The sequence below is a fragment of the Staurois parvus genome, unplaced genomic scaffold (assembly GCF_062004578.1).
Source record: "Staurois parvus isolate SC_StPar_1 unplaced genomic scaffold, SC_StPar_1.0 ptg000294l, whole genome shotgun sequence".
Lineage (NCBI taxonomy): Eukaryota > Metazoa > Chordata > Amphibia > Anura > Ranidae > Staurois > Staurois parvus.
Window position 1 is genome coordinate 5,867,698 of NW_028318090.1, and position 18,518 is coordinate 5,886,215.

At 42.9% G+C, this 18,518-nt stretch overlaps 1 protein-coding gene across 1 annotated transcript in view; it reads left to right on the forward strand.

The window, feature by feature from the left end:
* Positions 1-451: 451 nt before the first annotated feature.
* Positions 452-18,518, forward strand: part of FGF10 (fibroblast growth factor 10) — a 171,865-nt gene continuing 153,798 nt past the window's right edge. The window contains exon 1 of the mRNA XM_089682704.1: positions 452-1,435. Within this exon, the coding sequence (XP_089538830.1) occupies positions 988-1,435 (448 nt within the window). The 5' untranslated portion in view covers positions 452-987. The remainder of the gene's footprint in view (positions 1,436-18,518) is intronic.

Consider the following 18,518-nt stretch of genomic DNA (forward strand, 5'->3'; position numbering starts at 1 on the left):
CCTCTTAGCTTTTAATTACAAGTGTGATTCACTGAATGAGAGCAGAAAGTCGCTTTTAGCTATGGGGGTCCTGTGATTAGAACATTATCTGTAATCTCCAGCCCCTCAATTGATGATGGACAAAGTGTGAACTCCTCACTTCAACAAGGGTAGGCTCTCCAAAGCAGGAAACCCTCCCAAGCCTGGGAACTGCTAGGGGTTAAAAGTATAGGGAAACTAATATTGTCCTTTTTGTCTTCTTTCTCAGCCAGCCTATACTGTAATCAGCTCTAGCTGGCTGTCTGCAACATTTCTATAGTAGAAGGAGAAGAAAAAAAAGTCAGCAACAATCTCCAGGTGGAGCACTTCACTGCCAAAAAACAGGCAGGGGCTCCCTAGTGGGGATTGGCTGAGGCTGAGCAAGACAGCAACATTTTTTTTTTGTGACTCTCCAAAGCATGCTTGGCTTTGGGCAGCAGAGACAGAGAGAGCATTGCAGAGTTCAGCAACAATTAGTCAGCTTCAGATCAGTAGAAGGGATCAGTGATCTCTGTGCAAGAGCTAAGGAATCTTCTCATTTTTACTCCAGCCCCTGTCCTCCAGGGTTTCAGATGTCCTGCTTGACCTCCTGCAAGTCGTCTGCCCACCAGAGACATCCCACCTCTGGATTGTGATCATTGACATTTCAGCTCCAGCTTCCAACCTGTTTACAACAAGGCTTCTTCAAAAGCTCATCTCCAGGCTGACAATTAGGATTTCAGCAGAAGGAGGGGGTAGACACGGATTAAGACTTTTTTTTTTTGGTAGGGGGGAGTTGAACATGTCAACTTTCCGTTTTCCAGGCAATGTTTAACATGCTGGGAGCCAGCCTGTAGCTGCACTGCTGGGGAAGCGCACCAAGAAGTATCTACAGTGCCGGCGGCATCTGCGGAGCATTGCGTGGGATGGTCTGGATGTCCTCCTGAGTTATGAAAGGCTCCTCGCTGTGGATGGACCCCTGAGTGATGGATGTTGGTTCCCTACCTATTACAGCACAGATCCGAGTCTTGGGAACCCGTGGCCCCCAGAAGCCAGCTGTCCCCTCGCCGGATTTTATCCTTCCAGTATGTTTCTTTCCATGAGACATCTACTGAAGCCCTCAGCCTCAGTACAATGTGGAAATGGATACTGACATATAGTGCCCCAGGCTTGTCTCACCTGCCCCGCTCATGGCTGCTCCTGTTCTTGGTCTATTCGCTGTCTGTCACCTGCCATGAGGTCGCCGGTGGTGGCAGCAGGGACTTACTGCGCTCCGCGGAGTTCTCCTCCAACTCTTCTTCAGGGAGGCACGTGCGGAGCTATAACCACCTCCAAGGAGATGTGCGCTGCAGGAAACTCTTTTCCTTCCATAAATACTTCCTCAAGATCGATGACAACGGCAGGGTTAGTGGCACCAAGAAGGATGACTGCCCTTACAGTGAGTAGTCAAGGCTGTCTTCATCGGGTTGTGGGGTATCAGTAGTACTCCAGCTCAGGGTCTTGGGTGTATCTTTAATGGTGTTTTTCCTTCTGGTAAACTTTTTCTTCATCAGGATGTAGGATGTCAGTAGTCTTTCAGCTCTGGAAGGGTTTAGGGGAGTTTGTCTTGATGGTTTAAATATCTAGTAACTTCTTCTTTAGGATGTGGGACACCTGGGGTATATTTCACAATAATTTAACTATCTGGTAAACTCTCTATTGATCACGGTGTGGAGTATTAGTGGTCCTGTAGCTCAGGTCAGGTTTGGGGAAATCGGTAATGGTGATTTACTCATGTAGTAAACCCTTTCATCTCCAGGCTGTGGGATATCAGTGGTCCTGCAGCTCAGGTCAAGTTTTGGGAAATCCATAATGGTGATTTACTCATCTAGTAAACCCTTTCATCTCCAGGCTGTGGGGTATCAGTGGTCCTCCAGCTCAGGTCAAGTTTTGGGAAATCTATAATGGTGATTTACTCATCTAGTAAACCCTTTCATCTCCAGACTGTGGGATATGAGCGGTCCTCCCACTCAGGACAGGTTTGAGGGAGACTGCAATGATGATTTATCCACCTGGTAAACCTTTTCATCACCAGGCTGTATGATATCAGTGGCCCTCCAGCTCAGGTGTGGGGGAATCTGTAGTGCTGACTTACCTATCTGGTATACCTTTTCATTACCAGTGGCTCCCCTGCTCAAAAAGTGTTTGGGTAGTCTGGAATGGTGATTTAACCATCTGGTAGACCCTTGGCTGTGGGTAATCCATGGCCATCTGGCCCAGGAAGGGTTTGGGAGAATCTGTAAAGGGGATTTACCCATTTGGTAAACCCCTTCATCATCAGGCTGTGGGATAGCAGTGGCCCTCTGGCTCAGGAAGGGTTGGGGGGGAGGGGAAATCTGTAGTGATCGTTTATCTGCTAAGCCCTTTCATGACCAGGCTTTAGTATATTAATGGCTCTCCAACTCAGGAAGGGTATGGGGAAATTTTTATTGGAGATGTAACGATCAGGTAATGTGGGGTATCCTTTGGCCGACAGCTCAGCAAGAGTTTTTGGACATCATGTAATCAGGATGTACCTGATAACCCTTCAGTGTCTACCAACCTAAATTTCAAAGTGGAATCCCTCCTCTAGAAGTTGGCCAGTGCAGTAGCACATAGGACAGGTAACTCTCTAGTATACAGCCTGCAGTAGACACAATACATATATTAACTGGATGGAGCTATCAGATCTGGGGAAAATGAAATGAGCAGAAGTGAAGTTGCTGCACCTAGCATCCTTTCAGGTTTCATCTATTAAATGAAGCAAGGGATATGGTTTTGTTTTGCTCTTTTTTAGAAAAAAGATCCATAGGTTTCAAAGTACTACAGCTCCGCTTTACATAGAACAGCCACAAGCATTTTTCCTCTGCAGACTTTCCCTGAAAATGTTCCCAATACTGAACCATGCACATAATTTACCATTGTAGATTTCATAGTAAAGGTATGGGTAGTGTTTGTTCAAGAGAGTACCTTTTTTTTCCTTCAAATGTCTGTGGGTACTTTAGGCACTGAAAGGGTTATTAAACCAATGGGGGGTTAATGAGCTGTCATAACACACTGAGTCTACAGGCTCCTGGGACAGAAAGGCACCACCAGGGTCATAAAACAGGGCATGCAGACCTGTGAACTTTACTGGACATCACCAGTTCAGGCTTGGGGGACTTGTGGGAGTCCAGCTGTTGTGGGACTTGAAGTTCCAGTATGTGCTGCAAGCTCAGTGCTGGAATGTATATATTTATTTGACTATTTTATGCAGTGCTGACATATGTAGCATTTTACAGAATACATATCCTCTCTGCAAGAGATCTTACAGTTTAATATTTCATCCACAGTAATCACACACTGTAGGGGCGCACACACTATATACTGACAATCTGAGGGGCAAATATCCTACCAGTAACTTTTTTGGGATTGTCGGGAAATCCAAAGCACTCTGACGTTTTTGCATACGCAGGGAGTACAAACTCCATAAAATGTTCTTTATTGAATCAATTAAGTACAAACACCATGCAATGTTCCTGACTGATTCAACCTCAGGTGCTTAGTGGTGAAAGGACAAATTGGGAAGTGTTCAGCATTCCAGTTGGGCACCCATACCTATAAAAAACCCAGAAGTTCATGGAGTGCCACACCAGATGGACAGCTAATAATTGTTTAAACCTTTAGGTTGTCTAAAACATAATGGCATTATATTTCTCCGTTATGAATATTAGGAAGACTGTATTCAAAATTCTAGGGCACATGTCTTTTATATCTCTACAACTAAAGAGTAAAGTATAATTGCTCGTAGAAACCAGTCAAAAAACTTTTCCTTGCTCAGGCTGATGAAAGGTGTATTGCTTTTGGTGACTGCTCATCATGGCTTCCAATTATCTTATTAAATAGAACATGTTTTGCCTTGGCTTTTGCTCAGTATTATATACTGTTTAAGTATGACAAAAGTAATTATATTAAAAATTGGTGTATCTGCAGAGTTTACATAGCAACTGTTAAATACCTTGGAAATCGGCTACTTAAATGATTGGTGGAAATGAGCTAACCTACCTTTTATGAATGGTTTGGTGGACATTTTGCTATTATTACTGATTGAAGTGTTAATGGTGCTTGAAATAACATTTGAAGCAACCTTCAAAGCATGTGAGACGTAGGGACTTAGTCACGTTCTAAGCACTGTGCTGTGTTGTAGGTGTAGTTATTGGTCTAGTTTGAAGTGCTTGGGTGTGTGCATTTATTAATATCTCTCTGCTTAGTGAACCGAGTAATGTCACCCTATGCCCAGTAGCTGCTGCTGTGTAACAGTCTGTCTCTGCGTGTCCTGCCCACTCGTCAGCCATCTGTCCCTTGTATAGTGGTTTGTCACTGCCCTCACCATTGAAATAGTTTTGGGAAGGACTACTTGTAAATGACCCCAAAGTGTCAAAAATAGCACTTATTCTTCCCTAAACTTAGGATAGCCAATAAAAAAGTCAAGCAGAAGGTTTGGACATTGCTTGCATTCATCAGCTTGCTTGGGGTTAACTACAGAGACATAATGGGTGCTTCGAAGCATTATTTATTACAGACATTTATGTATATAGAGCTCTAACAGTTTATGCAACGCTTTACATATTGTACATTTACATCTGTGCTTGCCATCAAGAAGCTTGCAATCTAAGGTCCCTATCTCACAGGCATACACATACTGGGCCAGTTTAGATTGGAACCAAATATCCTGCCATCATGGCTTTGGAGTGTGGCAGGAAACCCACGTAAGCTCCATGCAGGTAGTGTCCTGGATGAGATTTGAGCCAAAGTCCCCAGTGCTGCAAGACATAAGTGTTAATCATTAAGCTACTGTGCAGCATTTCTATCTCCTCATGCTGGAAAATTTCTACATAACAGATAGTAATCATTCTTTTTTGTGGAGTAAGGGCTAAAAACTTTTTTAAACTTGCTTGTGCTCCATCCTTTTGTCATCTGAATTCAAGAGGCAGTCTTAGCGGTCCCTAGGGGTTCAGTGATTCAATCAGAACCATCGTTCTCACTTAGGGATCAGGGTATAGAAAGATTTTTGTGGAGTCATTGGTTTGTGCTCTTTAACTAGTTAAAGCATATGCTTACAAAATCAACGTGCATTAACTGCTGCCGCCAGGGGGTCGGCTTGCACGCTTCCTCCTTGCTTCCGATCCCGCAGCTTTGTGCAGCTGTGCATCCATTCAGGCATAGATAGAGCCCACAAATTGATGTAGTGCACAGGGAGACTTTATTCAGATAAGTGTCTTACAGCAGCAAGAAAGTCTTGGCGCGTTGCTCACCTATGGCCAAGCTCATCGAAGTTCTTTTGCTGCTCTATTATTAAAGGTATTTATAGAGTGCTGACAATTTCTACAACACTTTTCATATTGTCCATTCACTTCAGTCCCTATCCTCAAAGAGCTTAAAATCTAAGGTCCCTATCCCACACATATACACTATACTGTGCACACCAGCATGGCTTTGGAACATTGGTGGAAACCCATACAAGCACAGGGAGATCATGCAAACTCCATGCAGGCAATATTTTGGTTGGTTAGCCATCAAGGACCCCAGTAATGCAAGGCAGAAGCTCTAACCACTAAGCCATTTTGCTTAGTGCTTAGCTGAATACATTCTCCTAGTGCTCTACTTGTAGAATAAACACTCACCAGCCACTTTATTAGGGACACCTGTTCAATTGCTTGGTAAACCAAATTGCTATTTAGCCAATCACATGGCAGCAACTTAATGCGTTTAGGTATCTAGACGTAGTAAAGACGACTTGCTAAAGTTGAAACCGAGCATCAGAATGGGGAAAAAAGGAGATTTAAGTGACTTTGAACATGGCATGGTTGTTGGTGACTGACGGGCTGGTCTGAGTATTTAAAAAACTGCTGATCTACTGGGATTTTCATGCACAACCATCTCTAGGGTTTACAGAGAATGGTCTGACAACAAGAAAATATCCAGTGAGTGGCAGTTGTGTGGAAGAAAATGCTTTTGTTGATGTCAGAGGAGAATGAGCATTTGATTTCAGCTAGAACATTCAGATGGTAGGGTCAGAATTTGGCATAAACAACATGAAAGCATGGATCCATTCTACCTTGTATTAATGGTTCAGGCTGGTGGTGGTGGTGTAATGGTGTGGGGAATATTTTCTGGGCACTAGCAAGGTGTACCTAATAAAGTGGCCTATTGAGTGTATCTATATGCTAGCATAGTCTATGGCCCCTTTCCAATCAGATCTGCATGTCAGTTTTTTGGATTGACCTGATCAGATGCTCCTTGCAGGTCTATGGGCAGGTGAATGTAAACAGACTTGTATTCATTTACATATGCCTACTTTTGGTCTCGATAAAAAGGAAATTCCTGCATCCTTTCATTTCTCTGGATGTAAACGTGACAGATTGGAGGTAGCCTAATGTACATGGACACACATCTAGCAGCCCATACATCCAAAACAGGTCTGCCGCAGTCCGCTGTCAAAATGCAGACAAAAAACTGAATGGGCACAGATGTCACAAAAGTGACATCCGTCCCTTGTTCTCTGAATCAGCAGGATACCTGTTCACAGATCCCCTGCGTGAAAGAACCCTTACAGCTTACACTCATTATATATAAAAGGGCAGGTGAGATTACAGGTGGCTGAATCACCTCTTTAGGCAAACTGAGGAATAATATCTGAATAAGGATTTTGCTCACTTTACAAACTCTTAAACTGGCTCTGTTCATAGAAATGTGCCTTTATTTATTCATGTAAAATCTTTATCCCAAAAGGAAAAAAAGCTGTTTCCTGTAACTGACAGTGCTGCTGTCCAAAGGTTTCTCTGTGCTCCTTCATCCAGAGTGGAAGCTCTCTAAACACAGTGTTTTACTAGCCAGATCACCAGGTGAAACCACAGGAGAAAAAAAAGAAAATGAATGCAGCTAATGATTGATAAGCTGCAACATATTACATTTTTGGTTTTGGGTTTAATATCACTTTAAGGAGTGTTTAAACCATGAGTTTATGTTAATTCCTTCATATGTCAGTGAACCTGATTGTTTTGTTTTTTATGTAACAGTGGGCTGCTGGGGAAATTACTTTTTTCTTAACAATATTCACTACGTTTTGTGTAAATGAGCAAGCCTTTAAAAACTATATAATGACTTAGGTTTACACATTCATAATCAGCATTATCAAGGCAGAATCTTATTAGTGGTACTATGGGCAAAAGCAAAAATGTCATATATAATGCAGTCTGTAAATGGCATTAACATGTCAGATTTTGTGTGAGTCCACCCTGTAACATAGTTTTAATATGTGTTGACGATGCCAGTAGATCCATTTCTTTTTTTACTTCTTTAGGGTGACAACACCGTTTGTTCTGCAATGAATTTTAGATGACAATCTTAAATGGACGTAATGTTTTAAATGGAGTTTATGAAAGTGACAAATTCAGCAAACCCTAGCCAAAGCCCTTCGAGCAGTTAGCACAACAGTTTTTTTTAATCTTTTGGAAGGTTTGAACCCAATGAAAGCTGAGCCTTGAAACATGTTCTCTTAGTATATGGTTTGTCCCAATCCCTGTAACTGTCACTTTTGCTGGACAGGTTGGCCTCATGAAGGAAGTGTAAGAATAACGGATCTACTGGCAGGATCATCAGATAATAAAATGGGTGTAATCAGGTTACAGGGTGGACTTAGAAAAACACAATCTGCAATGTTAATGTCATTGATAGATTGCATCATATATGTCATTTTTTTTATTTTGCCCATAGTGCTACTAAACTTGCCCAACCATCCATGTTCTTTGTCCATAGTTCCTCTTAACTTGCCCAGCCATCTATGTTCTTTGTCCATAGTTCCACTAAACATTCCTAACCATTCATATTCTTTATCCATAATTCCAGCAAACCTACCTAGCCATCCACGTTCTTTGTCCATAGTTCCACTAAACCTTCCTAACCATTCATATTCTTTGTCCATAATTCCAGTAAACCTACCTAGCCATCCATGTTCTTGTCCATAGTTCCACTGAACCATGTTCTTTGTTCAAGATCCTCTAAACATGTAAACTTGCCCAGCCATCCATGTTCTTTGTCCATAGTTCCACTAAAGCTGCCAAACCATCTAGGTTCTTTGTCCATATTTCCACTAAAGTTGCCAAACCATCTAGGTTCATTGTCCATAGTTCCACTAAAGCTGCCAAACCATCTAGGTTCTTTTTCCATAGTTCCAATAAACCTTCCTAACCATTCATATTCTTTGTCCATAATTTCAGTAAACCTACCGAGACATCCAGGTTCTTGTCCATAGTTCCACTGAACCATGTTCTTTGTTCAAGATCCTCTAAACTTGTAAACTTGTCCAGCCATCCATGTTCTTTGTCCATAGTTCCACTAAACCTACCTAACCATTCATGTTCTTTGTCCATAGTTCCCATAAACCTACCTAACTATCCTTGTCCTTTGACCATAGTTCAAATAAATCTTACTAATTATTATGTTTTTGTTCATAGTTCCAGTAAATCTACCGTACCATCCATGTTCTTGTTCATACTTCCACTGAACCTGTCTAACCATCCATGTTTTTTGTCAATCGTTCCACAAAACCTAACTATTCATCTATGTTCTTTGTCCATAGTTCACTGAACCTACCTAACCATCTATGTTCTTTGTCCATAGTTCCACCAGACCTACTTATCTATGTTCTTTGTCCATATTTCCACTAAACCTATCTAACCATTCATGTTCTTTGTCTATAGTTTTACTAAACCTAAATAACCATCCATATTCTTTGACCATAGTTCACGTAAATCTTCCTAATAATCCATGTTTTTGTCTATAATTCAAGTAAACCTACTGTACCACCCATGTTCTTTGTCCATAGTTCCACTAAACTTTCCTAACCATCCATGTTCAGTGTCATTGCTGTTGGCCATTTGTAATCCCACAACAGCTGGTATTTATTACAGGTATTTATATAGCACGAACAATTTATGAAGTGCTTTACATACTATGCATTCACAATCTAAGGTACTTAACTTACCTGCATATATACTAGGGCCACCTACCTATCAGCATGTGTTTGAAGTGTGGGAGGAAACCCATGCTAACACAGGGAGAACATGCAAACTCCTGACTGCAGTTTGAACCAGGGACCCCAGTGCTTCAAGGCAAAAGTATTAACCACTAAGCAACTGTGCTGCCCTGTAATCCATTAACCTATTTGAAGCTGTACCCCCAAAGAGGCTTCATACATGATCTACATTATAAGTCTTTTATACTATAACTTTGTTTTCACATGGTAAGTTCTGCTTTGTTTATCTGCTCAGTCGGCTGTGAATTCCTGCTGCCAGCATTCGCCTCTTACCCTGTCCCCTTTATACTGCAACAATGTCTCAGTTTCACTTTGGCCCCTTTATTTGTCAATGTTCCATTTGTTTCTTAATAAACAAGAAAAAAAGAATAGATTATACAGATCTGAAGGAGCAAATCTTCCAAGTCTGAGAATAATTATCCTTTATTATTTAAGGAGTGTATATAATCCTAAATGCAAAAAGAAAAAAAGAAGGTTGATTTGTGCTTAAAAGCAAATCTCTGGTTTTGATTAAGCCTCAGTGCTTGCATATGGGATCATATAGTGTACTATGCGGGAACGTAACAGCTAGAAAACAATAATAATGACTGCATCCCTGCTCCTTTGCCTTGTTTGGATACAATCTAGCTCAGTGACACAATGCAATCATAACTAACATATATAGGTTGATTATTGTGGAGTGGCTGTTTGTTGCAAGTCTGATTGTGAACGGCGTGCATTCGCTATGTCAGGGTGCACAGGGGAAGGGGAACTGTCATTTGCATTATAGTCTGCACTTATAATGCCAGCACTGTATTTTTTATTACGTTTTGCACTCAGGTCGATACTCATAAGGGAATCATAAATCTGCAGCTACACAAAACTCCTATGGTTGTCTGGGATGGTGTGAGTGACCTCACTTACTCAGCGCACGTCCATTATAATATGGGAGCATTGTGCTTGGGGTCAGGTTATGTCTTGGTAGACTTTGGCTAAATCCTTTAATTATTACTGTAATTACTATTTATGTAGCATTAATGTATACCTTAGCATTTTTCAATTTGGCAAAATCACAGAATAAACACACAAGGATTAATGAAATGGACAAGAGAAAACATGGGGGTGGGGGTGTCTACCTCCATTAGCTTCCAATTATTAGATACATTAAAAAAAAGCATGGTGTGCAACAGCAGATTGACCATGAGTCTGAACAGGCATTTTTAGACCTGGACTAATGTAAAACTTTCCAAATCCCCATGGCAGGCACCTTGCAAGGCACTCTGATATGTACATTTCAAAAAGATGGTCAATAGCCTCTCCCTCCCATGTCTTGTGCCTCACATTTGCCCAGGAAAGCCAGTTGTCAAAGTTACGGGCCGTCAGTAACGTGTGGGGTGTGCTGGTCCAGCATCTTAATGGATAATTATACTTTTGATAATAGGATTCTTCAAAATTTGTTCCTATCCCTAGGCCCCCAAGTTTTATACTTGCCTGTCCACATTTCAAAATGTTTGCAGGGAACTGCACAGTCTTCAAACTTTGTCCCAACTGGGCTCTTCTTGCAGATAAAACTCCTTTCATTCCTCTGGGAACACTATCAAAGTTTAATCCCAGAAATTAAACAAAATCTACCCTTGTAGTGGGCCCCTGAAGGCAGGAGTATGACTTTTAGAGAGGCGGCTTCACTGGAATGGTCACAATGCTGGGGGGACCCTGCTAGTGCAGGGGATAATGTAAGTATTACTCTTTATTCCTGCACCTCTAGACTGAATGAGCAGTTATCCCTTGGGCTTGGAAGGTCCATTGAAAGAGTAGATTTTGTATAATTTTTGGAGTTTGACTAAGGCCAAAGGATAATTCTAGACCACCCTTTCTCAACCTCTTTACCTCAGAGAAACCCTGAAAGTAATTTTTGGATCTCAGGGAACCCTTCCAAACCAAGGGTTGATGAAGAAAATGTCCCTTGAATTGGTAGTCAATAGGAAGAATGTGTTCATTACACTGGTGGACAGAATGCCACCCTTACAACCTACTAAAAAAATAATTGTGGTTTTACTGAGTAACATTAGTGTGGTGAACCACAGCTGGAGGAACCCTTAGCAACATCTCTAAGGGGTCTCTAAACATTTCTAAATAGAGGGCCAATTTACTGTATTTGGACTATAGGGGGGCCAGACTGTGGCAAGTGGGAGTAGAAAAAGTCTCAGGTTTGGTGCTCAGTGGAGTCTATAAAATGATATAGTGCCTGTGGTCAACAGGAGGAGGAATAGTGCCCCATCATTGGTGTTAGTGGAAAGAATAATGCCCCTCCAGTGATGTCAGTGGGAGCAACAGTGCCCTATCGTTGGTGTCAGTGGGAGGAATAATACCTTATAATATAATCTGGAGAAATAGTGCCTCATATCAATGGGTGAAACAGTGCCCCAAGGGCCAGATAGGAGCCATCAAAGGGCCACATTTGGCCCAAGGGTTTGGAGACCACTGCTCTAGGGGAACTCTAGGGTTTCATGGAATCCTGGTTGAGAATGGCTGTTCTAGACAAACAACTACAGTAACGCTTATACATTTACTGTATATGACATGGCTTATTAGAACAAAAATGTGCTCAGCCAGTCTTATGGTTCACGCAGCCGTTGGCTCCATCTCCAGGTTTGCCCCACTTTAATTGCTTCCACAAGCCTTGTAGAAACCTATGGTGAGGTAAGATTTGATGTTTAAAGAGGAACTACACTGTATCTGAGCACCACAAACCAAAAGCACTATTTAATTCTTTTTTTAATATTCAAAGCACACTCCCCAACCATCTATGGCCCCATGATTTATTTTGTTGAGAAATCACTTAGAAATACACCCCTAGCATTTCTGGTTGTGGTCATCTTGATAAAGGGCAGATGATTAGTGTAGCAATTACTTTCTGGAACCCATCTGCCCTTAGCTCAGGCATGCAGGGAGGAGGGTGTGCTTAATTGAGAAAATCTCCCCTCCCCTCCTGAAGACTCCCGGGATATATGACATCATTTGCCTAGGCATGGGAACCAGGAAGCAACTAAAGAGATTCAAAAAAACAGTTTAAAACAAGTAAATATGATATATTTCCCTATGTATTTACTAATGCTAGCAGCGTAAGGGTTCAAGATAGTCAATGTTGATTGAGAGAGTGACGTTCCACTTTAAGTAGGGATAGAAGCTGCAGTTCTCAAATAGGATAATTCCTATGACATTACCTGTTAGCAAAATATTTTAATGAGACAGTTGTTTTAAGGCCAAAACAATGTAATTTTGGATAGAGTGGCACAGGGTTAGAGCTGAAGTCAGATCTGTATTTCATACTTACGTTAGTCCAGCTTTGCACAATGTAAGGATACATATCCCATACATGATGGGCCGCCAAGGAACCTGACAATCACTGTAGTAGTCAGTGCTACTACAGGGATAGCAGATATCTTCCAAGTCCTGGGCCGAGCAGCTTCCCCTCTGCATACTAACCACATGGGGGGTCTTTTGTTTAGCTTTACTGGGCAAGTATGTAGAGGCCTTGACGTCCATCCTCCCCACGTCTTTTTGTTCATAGAACGTCTACTGGCGTGGTGTGTACTGCAGTGTAGGTACATTGGCAGATTCTGTATGTATGCATTAGGGCACCATTTGGCATTTCATCAGGGACATGCAACAGCTGCCAACACTGCAGCAGCATACCACAACTCGCATACGTTACGGTGCATTGTGTTTCTGAAAATACCGCACATAGCACTGCGTTAACGCGTGTTGCATTAGCGTGCGATAAAACATGCATTTCACTGCACGTTCCTTTCATTCACAAGCATGGGGTTAGCCTTTTAGAATACTTGTACTGATAAATATTTGGGGGGGTTGTCAATGACTGTGTCCTGGTAAAATGCTGGCTTACTCAGACTTCAGTACTTCTAAGTCAGAAACTAGGAACAAGCATGCAGTAACTGGAGCCGGCCATGGACAGTTCAAATCTTCAGCAGAGACCATCCAAGATTTGAACCATCTACAGTATGGGCAGGCTGATTGTACCCAAGTTAATCAATTTGGGTAAAACCATCATGTCGGATTTTGCATGCAAATATTGGCAGCAGCTATTGCCGCTAGCAATGGTCACTGTGTGCTTTCCCAACAGGAACAGCACCCCGCGCCCCCCCTACTAGGAGAATACAATAGCTCCATGGGAAGGATTCCTCCATCAACACCCATCTATGGCTGACTTGAGTGTCAGAGAAACTTTTTTATCTATTCTTGTTTCAGGTCAGTGGGCAGCCACTCAAGCAGCATTTTCAGAAGGAAAGTCTAACCATGGCAGATTTATCTGGTGGAAACTGGTGATCACCACTAAGACGATACTGCCCCCCCCCCCCCAAAAAAAAATGCATGGATGTATTTATTGTTCTATTGCTCTAGATTCCAAGGAGCAAGGACCTCCTTTCCCTCCTGTATTGTTGCTGTATTGTCTCCCGTTATATTGTAAAGTGCCGAGCAAACTGTTGGCGCTATATAAATCCTGTATAATAATAATTGTTCTGATTGCCCTGTACTGAATTAGGCTTCATTCAGTGCTTTTTGCAGAAATGCACTACAGCCCATTTAACATGGTTTCCTATGGAGCATATCCATATCTGTGCTTTTTTGAGCTGCTGCACTTTTGGAAAGGGACAGGGACTTTTTTTTTAAAGCAATAAGCAGCGTTTTTGCTGCAATAGAGTTCAATGGAGAAGCTACTGAAATGAATGGCAGTGCGTTTTTGACATATTTTGCCTTTTTATTCTGCCCAGGAACAAAGAAAAATTCCCCTTTACCAAAAAAAAAGGGCTGAACAAAACGCGGCAAAAACACATGTAGAAAAATGCAAAACAAACTATAAAAAGCACTGGAGAAAGCATCAAACGCAAAATGCATATATGTGAACCAAGCGTTGCACAACGGCCTACAAAACACGTAGTTGCATAGTTGATCAGGTTGAAAAAAGATACTAATCCATCTCATTCCATCAATAACAAAAATAAAGGAATAGAAGCCCTCCAAGTATAGCACCCTATACCCCTAGTTGATCCAGAGGAAAGAAAACAAAAACTGATACAGCATGGTCCAACTTTTCTGCAGTGAGGGGGAGAAAAACATTTAATCCACGTGTTTCCTGGATCAACAATCTATGGTGACACATCGGCAGAATTCTTCACATTTTTGCCATGACAGGTGCACTTTAAACAGACACGTCACACGTACTTAGACCCCATTCAAACTTGGCGATTTGGAATCAGCGGCAGAATTACAGTGATTCTGCCTTTGATTGCAAATTGTGGTAAAATTATAGCAAGAGCTCAATGTGTGTTCAGGTGCCATTCATTCTTAAAGGCGCCCCAGACACAATGCAATTCTGCCACACAAGTGGGAATGCTCGTTCCTGCTACGTGTGATTTGAATGGAGCCTGAGTCTAGGTGACTTCAAAGGGTCCATCAATGTAAGACTAATATTTAAATGCTTGGTTGTTGCTGAGGAATGAAGCCCTCTAAGAGTTTCCTATATCTCCTTCGGTACTGTTGTGGTGGGATGTTTTCTCCTGAGTTTCATGGCCACTTTGCATGGGTCCCAGCTGCCTCTCTGGATTTTTTTTATCGCACTCCTCAACAAGAGCTGTGAGCTCCAAGGGATCCAGTAACAGAATCATAAAAGGGACAGCTCATTTCTGGAAATACCAAAAAAGGCATTGAGTGCCCAAGCCAGGAGATTCTACCTGTAACTAAAATATTAGTTTTGTGTGGACTGATCCTCGCTGCCTTGTGAAGTGGCTTAGGTTGAAGAGTCAGTTGCAGGTGTGCAGTGCTTTCAGCTTTAGATATTTTTTACAAATCCTAAACCATGGGTCAACCCTAACTGAATGACCCTAAACTCTGGGTATGGGGGTGCTCTGTTCCTGCTTTCCAGTTGTGCTTTTGCATCATCCCCTTGTCACAAGAGCTTCTGATGGAGACTACAATTGGCCATGTCAACCTACAGGTAGAGTCCAGTCTTGCCATGTGTTGGGTCTAAATCCAAAAGTCAGCTGTCATTCCTGGGCCCAGTGAGCTGCAGGAGGAGAATTTTGGAATCAACACAAGCTCATCCGTAAAGCTGCATTCTCACTTGAGTGTTTTTTGTAGCTTGAAGCTCTAAAAAAGCTCAAACTAAAAAAAATCCTATTGTTCTCTATGGTGCTTGTTCACACCTGGGGGAACAGGCACCATAGAGAACAATTGAAGTTTAAGAGTTTTAAGCTTCAAGCTACAAACCACGCAAGTGTGAATGCAGCCCAATCATAACCAGGCCTGAGAAACAACCATGTAGCCATTGGTGAAGTGAAAATGTAACAAATATTGTAAAAATAAAGAAAAAAAGGTCTATTTCTTATACACGGTGCTGAGCAGTGGCTGAGCTCAGCAATGCTGCAAGCGATTGAGAGAGAGAGCAGAATGTGTATGCAGTGGAAATTTCTGGCGTCTAATGCTGGTTTTAATGGATGGGGGGACATAACTATCTATAGAAGTTTTTTGGCCAGGCTTCATGGGGGAGCAAAGGGTCTACATCAGGAGTGCTCAATCTTTTGAAGAGTGAGGGTCACTTAAGTGATTTGGTAACTGGTCGTGGGCCACAATGAACTGTGGGGTTGTACCACTTCTGCTGGCATTGCTCTCAAGGCTTCTAGAAAGGTCCCAGGCGAAGTGCACTTGGTATCACGCCACCTGGGACATGAGCTAATGCTGCAGAGGAAGCATCGGCTTATGTGGCTCCTGCTTCCTCCATGGCCACCTGTTTCCTTCGCTGCTGGCGCCGGCTCCATGAACTCTGATGCCCTAGATTGTAAGCTCTAATGAGCAGGGCCCTCAGAGTCCTCCTGTATTGAATTGTATTGTAAGTGTACTGTCTGCCCTCATGTTGCAAAGTGCCGTGTAAACTGTTGACATTTATAAATCCTGTATAATAATAATGTTCTGGGATGGTGGGTCAACAACCAGTTGATCGCGATCTGGGCTTGCTGACCTACCATCCCAGAGCATGGGCCACATCAGAGAGCTGAGCACCCTTGGTCTTCAGATATGGCTTTTGAACCGCACACAATATTTCAAAGCTGCATAGGATTTTGGAACACACTGGGGCCTATTGACCGTATGGTTGATTTTTTTCGAAGATGGAAACAAACACTTAATTTTGGAGGTGAATTAAAGTGTTACTAAACCCACAACAGTAAAATCAGTCTGTATATGCAGTAAAGCATGCTTGTTAGGCATCATGCACAATGGACGTTATAAAAACGCCAGTAGAGTTAGCTGTAGAATGCTGCAATAAAAACATGAGTTTTTTTTGTGTTTTTAGCTTTTTTGCATTAGCTTTTTTTTTAGCGTTTTTCAGCGTTTGGGTTTTTTAGCAAAGTTACACTCCCACAAAATCTTCAGGTTCAAAAACGCTCATAAACTCTGGATAGCCAGGGTTTTTTTTAGCACTTTTCAGCTTTTATCAGCATTAGAGCATTTTTACAGCTAAAAAACGTTTGTCTTGGGTTTTTTTCTAGCCAGAAAAAGCTTCTACCAAAAAATGCTGATTAAAGCCTATGCGTGCATGAACACATAGGATAACATGCTGGGGAGTTTTTACTGGCTGTAGAAAAAAAACACCAGAAGCCAAAAGCAGCAGCTGTAAAAATGTTCAGTGTGCATGATAGCTTATACTCACTGTGGAACGTAAATGGTTAATTCTCCACATTGTGTAAAAAGGCTATTTGATCCTGACTTCTCTGATCCTCCCCTTCTTTCAGTGCCTCTCTTCTATCTGCTGATAAGACATAGCGTGTGGAGACACTCTGCACATGCACAGTTTGGTATGTATTGCCGGAGATATATTTTTTTTCTTGGGAGAGTGCATGTGATCAGCACAGGGCACAGGGCCAATCAGCACTGTCCAGACAGTCTCCTCCTGGAGCAAAATGTAAACTCCTACAAGCTTTCACATGTGTTCTGCTGAACACTGATAGAAGTCACAAGACTGCTCTAACTGCTGATGAGAAAAGGTATTTAGCAGTTTATATTTACAAAAATACAGGTGTACCTAGATTTATGAATGTAATGCATTCTGCAAGACTTTTCCTATTGCGAAAAATTTGTAAACCGAAACGCGGTTTCCCATAGGAATGCATTGAAAACCAATTAATCCGTTCCGGAGGTCAGAAAAAAGTAAAAAAAAAGTCTTATCTGTTCAAAACTCTTTGCATTGAAAGCCAATTAATCCGTTCGTATTGCAAAAGAAATTTGTAAACTGAGCCATTATTTTCAATGGATTTTCATTGTAAACCGAACATTAACTTAGACATTTGTAAACCGAGGTACGCCTGTAATTGCATTCCCATGTCCTGTGGGAGACCAGATATAGTGAATGCAGGGTCTGGGGAGACCAGATATAGTGACTGCAGGGTCCGGAGAGACCGGATATAGTGAATGCAGGGTCCGGGGGGACCGGATATAGTGCATGCAGGGTCCGGGGGGACCGGATATAGTGCATGCAGGGTCCGGGGGGACCGGATATAGTGCATGCAGGGTCCGGGGGGACCGGATATAGTGCATGCAGGGTCCGGGGGGACCGGATATAGTGAATGCAGGGTCCGGGGAGACCGGATATAGTGAATGCAGGGCCCTGGGAGACCAGATATAGTGAATGCAGGGCCCTGGGAGACCAGATATAGTGAATGCAGGGTCCGGGGAGACCAGACATAGTGAATGCAGGGTCCGGGGAGACCAGACATAGTGAATGCAGGGTCCGGGGAGACCAGACATAGTGAATGCAGGGTCCGGGGAGACCAGACATAGTGAATGCAGGGTCCGGGGAGACCAGACATAGTGAATGCAGGGTTCGGGGAGACCAGACATAGTGAATGCAGGGTCCGGGGAGACAGGATATAGTGACTGCAGGGTCCGGGGAGACCAGATAGAGTGACTGCAGGGTCCGGGGAGACCAGATATAGTGACTGCAGGGTCCTGGGAGACCAGACATAGTGAATGCAGGGTCCGAGGAGACCAGACTTGGTGAATGCAGGGTCCTGGGACACCAGATATAGTGACTGCAGGGTCCTGGGACACCAGATATAGTGACTGCAGGGTCCGGGGAGACCGGATATAGTGACTGCAGGGTCCGGGGGGACCGGATATAGTGCATGCAGGGTCCGGGGGGACCGGATATAGTGCATGCAGGGTCCGGGGGGACCGGATATAGTGCATGCAGGGTCCGGGGGGACCGGATATAGTGCATGCAGGGTCCGGGGGGACCGGATATAGTGCATGCAGGGTCCGGGGGGACCGGATATAGTGCATGCAGGGTCCGGGGGGACCGGATATAGTGCATGCAGGGTCCGGGGGGACCGGATATAGTGCATGCAGGGTCCGGGGGGACCGGATATAGTGAATG